Raw genomic sequence first — 6,562 nt, 5'->3', positions numbered from 1 at the left:
CCCTAAACTCATGCATATTAAATCCAATTTGCATGCTGCGGTAGCATTGTCACCTCACAGTAAGACGCTATCCGGTTCGATTCTCAGCTTGAGCGTCTTCTGCGTGGAGACATGCGTGAATGGGCGTACCTTCGTTGAAGGTTGTGCATCAGAGCTGGCAACTCGGTATGTAAAAATCTACTGCCAATCATTAGCGGACCGGAGTTCTGCTGTGGCGACCCCTAACCAGGAAAAGCCGAAAGACACAACAACAACAACAAGCACAAATTAAATCTGTTTTGCAAACTGAAATTAAGGTGCCTAAATGTAGGAGTTTGTGGAAAGAAAATTATCATGGGGAAATACAGAGAGGTGCAGTCTCCTACAAAACATGCATACTGTTTTTACTTTGTTCAATGTACTGTGTAGACCTAAATCCAGCCACTGGGGATGCACAAGCCAGTGCATTTCTTTGTGCTGGTCCCAAGCCAGGATAAATGAGGAGGGTTACATCAGGAAGGGCATCCAGTGTAAAATCTCTGCCAAATGACATATGCAGACAACAATACAAATTTCCACATGGGATCAATCGAGGCCCGGGTTAACAATGACCACCACTAGTACTGTTAGCCAACAGGGTGCTGGCAGAAATTATGCTACTGTTGGCCGAATCAGAAGAATAGTGGAAGGCATGCCCGAAGGCAGGAAGAGAGGAGGAAGGTTAGGAGTGTAGTAGTGAGGGTAAGAACTTTGAATGTTGGCAGTATGACTGGTATAGGGAGAGAGCTAGCTGATATGATATAGAGAAGGACGGTTGATCTATTGTGCATGCAAGAGACCAGATGGAAGGGGAGTAAGGCTAGGTGTATAGGAGGAGGGTTCAAATTGTTCTATTATGGTGTGGATGGCAGGAGAAATGGTGTAGGGGTTATCCTGAAGGAACAGTATGCCAAGAGTGTTTTGGAGGTGAAAAAGAGTGTCAGATAGAACGATGTTTATGAAGCTGAAAATTGATGGTGTAATGATGAATGTTGTTAGTGCATACGCTCCGCAAGTTGGGTGTGTGACGGATGAGAAAGAAAAATTTTGGAGTTAGCGGGATGAAGTGGTGGTGAGTGTACCCAAGGGTGAGACACTGGTGATTGGAGTGGATTTCAACTGGCATGTTGGTGAAGGGAACAGAGGGGATGAGGAAGTGATGGGTAGGTATGGTGTTAAGGAGAGGAATGCAGAAGGTCAAATGATAGTGGATTTTGTGAAAAGGATGGACATGACTGTGATGAATATGTAGTTTAAGAAGAGGGAGGAGCATAGGGTGACATATAAGAATGGAGGAAGATGACACAGGTGGATTATATCCTATGCAGGAGGGCCAGTCTGAAGGAGATTAGAGACTGTAAAGTGGTGACAGGGGAAAGTGTAGTTAGGCAGCATAGAATGGTGGTCTGTAGGATGATGTTGGTGATCAAGAAGAGGAGGAGGACTGCAAGAGGGGTGCCAAGGATTAAATGGTGGAAGTTGAAAAAGGGTGATTGTGAGGTCGAGTTCAGGGAAGAGCTAAGACAGGCATTGGGGGGCAGTGAAGAGTTACCGAATAGCTGGGTAACTACAGCAGAGCTTGTAAGGAAGACTGCTAGAAAGGTGCTTGATATGACATCTGGACAGAGGAAGGAGGACAAGGAGACCTGTTGGTGGAATAAGGAAGTACAGGAGAGTATACAGAGGAAGAGGCTGGTGAAGAAGAAGTGGGATTGTCAAAGAGATGAAGAAAGTAGACATGAGTGTAAGGAGATGAGGCACATGGCAAAGCAAGAAGGAGCAAAGGCTAAGGATAAGGCGTATGCAGAGATGTATGGAAGGTTGGACACTAAGAAGGGAGAAAAGGACCTGCACCAATTGGCTAGACAGAGGGACCGAGCTGGGAAAGATGTGCAGCAGGTAAGGGATAGTGAGGGAAACTTACTCACAAGTGAGGAGAGTGTGTTGAGCAGATGGAAAGAGTACTTTGAGGGGCTGATGAATGAAGAGAATGAGAGAGAGAGAAAACATTGGATGATGTGGGGATAGTGAATCAGGAAGTGAAACAGATTAGCAAGGAGGAAGTAAGAATAGCTATGAAGAGAATGAAGAATGGAAAGGCTGTTGGCCCGAATGACATACCAATGGAAGCATGGAGGTGCTTAGGCAAAATTGCAGTGGAGTTTTTAACCAGATTATTTAATGATATCTTGGAAAGTCAGGGGATGCCTGAGGAGTGGAGAAAAAGTGTTTTGGTACCTATCTTTAAGAATAAGGGTGATGTGCAGAGGTATAGTAACTACAGGGGTATAAAACTGATCTGTCACAGCTTGATGTTATGGGAAACAGTAGTGGAAGCTAGGTTAAGAAGGGAGGTGATGATTAGTGATCAGCAGTATGGTTTCATGCCAAGAAAGAGTACTACAGATGCGATGTTTGCTCTGAGTTTGTTGATGGAGAAATATAGAGAAGGTCAGAAGGAGTTGCGTTGTGTCTTTGTGGACTTAGAGAAAGCATATGACAGGGTGCCTAGAGAGGAGTTGTGGTATTGTATGAGGAAGTCAGGAGTGGCAGAGAAGTATGTAAGAGTGGTACAGGATATGTACAAGGATAGTGTAACAGTGGTGAGGTCTGCAGTGGGAGTGACAGATGCATTTAAGGTAGAGGTGGGATTATGTTTGCAGTGTTGATGGACAGGTTGACAGACGAGATCAGACAGGAGGCCCTGTGGACTATGATGTTTTCAGATGACATTGTGATTTGTAGTGAGAGTAGGGACCCAGATAGGTGGAGATATGCTCTAGAGAGGAGAGGAATGAAGGTCAGCAGGACTAAGACAGAATATATGTGTGTGAATGAGAGGGAAAAGGCAAGCGTCAGAGCTGGACATGGCAGAGTTAAATATGTTAAGATTTGCACTGGATGTGATGAGGATGGACAGGATTAGGAATCAGTATATTAGAGGGTCAGCTGAGGTTGGACAGTTTGGAGACAAAGCCAGAGAGGTGAGATTGTATTGGTTTGGACATGTGCTGAGGAGGGAGGCTAGGTATATTGGGAAAAGGATTTTAAGGATGGAGCTGCCAGGTAAGAGGAAAAGAGGAAGGCCTAAGATTAGGTTCATGGATGCGGTGAAAGAGGACATGCAGGTCATTGGTGTGACAGAGCATGATGCAGAGGACTGGAAGAAATGGAAACAGATGATCCGCTGTGGTGACCTCTAATGGGAACAGCTAAAAGAGAAGATTGTGTAGACCTATATTTAAAATAGACCATAATTCAATGTGATTCATTAAATCAGAATTGATGATACCAGAGATGATGAAGAGGGAGCTATAGAACCAGTGTAATTCAGACAGTATGGTTACTGGCATTCCTGGTGTGAAGCTGGCTTTTAATATTGTCACTTCAAACACACCTGTTTCTGAGACTAAGTGCAATGTGAATGCCCTCAAAGCAGGACCATCAGTGTTTATCATATAGTTTGGATTGATTTGACTCTTCTACATTTCATAGCATCTGTGTCATCCTGCTCACCTTACTGTTGTGGTACGAAGGATGTTTTTGGATTTCTCTTTATATATTTTCACAGGAACTGATGTTTTGTTATGCATGTTTAGCCTTTTGAAACAGAACTGCATTACATCACCTTTGCAAGAAGTAGTTGACTTGTATCCCATCTTTATGTTCCCTGACATTTTCATGAAAAACACACAGTTGACTGTTACCTTTAGCAGCTGTAGAGTGTTCTGCAGAATCTTTTGGCTTAGCTGATGTAAGGTAACTATTTGATTCTGGAAGAGATGGAGAAGTAGAATAATTAATCTATTACACTGGAGAGACATTGGCATAAAGCTGTGCTGAATGAAGAACAGAAAATGCACAGTTTATTCACTGTTCAGAAAAGTCACTTGTGGCAAGAAACGTTGAAGTGCATAGCCATATGATCAGATATCCATAGCGAAACATTTGGCTGGACCAGTGGCTAACAGAAGAATAATTTCTCTCAAGGAGTGCAAATTGAGAAAGAAAATATGAAACATTTCTATTCAACTAGCTCCTGAAATATTTAAATATTCCCTCCAGGGCATATAAATAAAGAGACAGTAGGTTCGCATTTACTCTTTAGATAATTGTATTGCAGCAATCAGGCTTAACATAATGAATGGTGTAAACATTTTGCTCCTAACCCTATATGGTTAAGACAATTAACAGACGGGCCTATCAGTACACGGAACAATAATTGTAAGCAGAGCATGATATTCTGGACCCATTCATTCCTTCTTCTTGGGTGAGTTAGTAAAACCTTTTTATTCTGCACTTATTTATTTGCAAACAGAACACAAACTTGATCACAACTTGATATTTAATGAAAATTTATTTAACGCTTTGGACATGATAAAACATCAGATTTTTTCACAATAAAAAAACACTAAATAACCCAGTTTAAATAATCACTTCCTCTCATATGAATCAATGACACCATGATCTTTTGTATGTAAACAAATAAGTTCATGAAAATAACAATCATAAATATAACCATATATAGGAAACTATAAACTTGTAAAGTTAATAAATTAACTGTAATGTCAAAGTGCATTTGATAGAGATGTTGTCATTCAAACCAGCTACATTTATAAAGTTGTAAAACCACTGCCGCCACTAGAAATCACTCGCCAAGACTTAATTGTTGAACTCACAAACAGTTAAAACAGATTGAGCGCTTGAGTGCCAGTATACTTCTTAAGTTTCCAGCCTACTTTCATGACCCCCCAACTAATGGAAACACTTTCTCCAGAAAAAGAATAACTTTTTAAATTTGCTGTATACAATGGTATGATTTACAGAGCAATGCTTAAGTCTAGCCTTTGAATGCTAAGGAGGTGTTTAGAACTTTGTCATTTTGAACGTCTTTTGCTCTTGCTGACATATAATGCTGGACATAACTGGCACATTGTAAGTATACCAGCCCCATGATATTACAGTTGAATTTTCCTTTGCAATGAATGTTCCTTGGGGGCTAATTTATCACCTTTACTCTATCACAAACATTTATTAATAAGCAAAATGGGCAGGTTCTACATTTATACATCTTATTATTTTTTTTATTTTATTATTTATTTATTGACATTTGTTGACCGGGAAAGTCCACTGGGTCAAATTAACCCATTTTCAGTGGAAGCCCAGGGAGAGAAGTTCCACAAAGCAATTACAGTTATGACAAAAAATAGTACCGATGTTACATATGTTTTGGAAAACTGACTTTTGAAAATTACAGTTTTAACAATATTAGTAAGCAAAAGGTTTCATGTGGGACAGGACAATTTCAGCTGCTATGAGTTATCATTAAAAACCGGATAGAGAATTAGTCAAATAAATGCAGAGAACATGTTACAGCAGATGTCTAAGGATATACTTGAATTTCGCTCAGATTTGACTGCCATTCAGTATGTGGTTTGCCATATGGTATCTTAATTTTCTAAGTATTACAGAAGAAATTTAAGGTGGCTTGTTGGTATTACAGGTGCAGTGAGGGTTATCTAGGTAGAGGCTTTTTAGTTCTGATTTAAATATTTTTAAGCCATCCATTTTGGTTATGTGGGAGGGTAGGGAATTCCAGAGTTTAGCTATGCAATGGGTGTATAAGCTTTGTCCAGCTCTTTTGTTAGGTTTGATTACATTTAAAAGCATTTTGTTGGAGGATCTAAGGGTTCTTGTTGGAGTATATGTTTATGTGTTAGAGTTAGTTAGGTATAGTTAAGATTGTAGGAAAAGTCAACCCAGTTCAATTCTGAGATGGCCTGGCAATGGTGGGAATGGTTGGGCTTACCTGAGTCATATTTTGCTATTTTAAAATTGCAGGATTGTAGTTTATTGCTCAGTGATGAGTGAAGGTTTGTAAAAATGGCACTGCCATATAATAGGAAAGGGATGAGTAGCATAGTGGCCAATTTGATTTTGGTGTGGTTGCCCTGATAAAGTTTGTGACGGTACAACTTTCCTAGTTTGAAATGAGTTTTCTTTATTATTCTTATGCAACTCGGTATTGAAAATGGAGTTACCAATTTTGGGAAGGTTTTTAACATTTCTACCCTTTTACAAATAAAATTGATAGTATTCTCTAATATATTTTTAAGAAAAAATAGAGATCAGTGTCACATTCTAATTATTTGTCATAATTTCCTTAAACCTTCTGGTATTACAACAAAAAGCCATGATTACATATCTGTTATATAACTCTTCAGCTTTGCCACTGCTAACTTGTGTTGTCATTCATCTCTGTTGGGTATTCCTTTTTTATTGTGACCAAAAGTGCAGCTGAGTAAAATTTTACTTTGTGCAGCAATATTAAAAAAAAAAACACCATTCACATAAAATGTTCGAAATGTAAAAATGATTTTAGTTTCAAATCTTCAAATATGTCCAGTGGATCTAAGTCACTTTACTGTCCCTTCTGCCCTAATAAAGGGGCAGATATCCTCCACATCTTCTGGAGCTGCAAAACAGTTTATAAACTCTGGTGCTCACTAAGATTACTCTTAGACAAATCAGGCTCTTCAAAATT

General features: G+C 39.6%; 1 protein-coding gene across 2 annotated transcripts in view; it reads right to left on the bottom strand.

Moving 5' to 3' along the window:
• Positions 1–6,562, bottom strand: part of LOC122809164 (FXYD domain-containing ion transport regulator 5-like) — a 646,566-nt gene that overhangs the window by 337,585 nt on the left and 302,419 nt on the right. The window contains exon 5 of one of the 2 annotated variants that reach the window (XM_044080450.1): positions 3,726–3,791. The exons of the other annotated variant lie outside the window; for it this stretch is intronic. Coding sequence (XP_043936385.1) covers positions 3,726–3,791 — 66 coding nt within the window. The remainder of the gene's footprint in view (positions 1–3,725; positions 3,792–6,562) is intronic. 2 annotated transcript variants of the gene reach the window in all.

Source organism: Protopterus annectens, chromosome 8.part0 (genome assembly GCF_019279795.1).
Source record: "Protopterus annectens isolate FY-2018-M chromosome 8.part0, PAN1.0, whole genome shotgun sequence".
Taxonomy (NCBI): Eukaryota; Metazoa; Chordata; order Ceratodontiformes; family Protopteridae; genus Protopterus; species Protopterus annectens.
The sequence above is the reverse complement of the archived record's forward strand: the minus strand, read 5'-3'. Positions and strand labels throughout refer to the sequence as shown.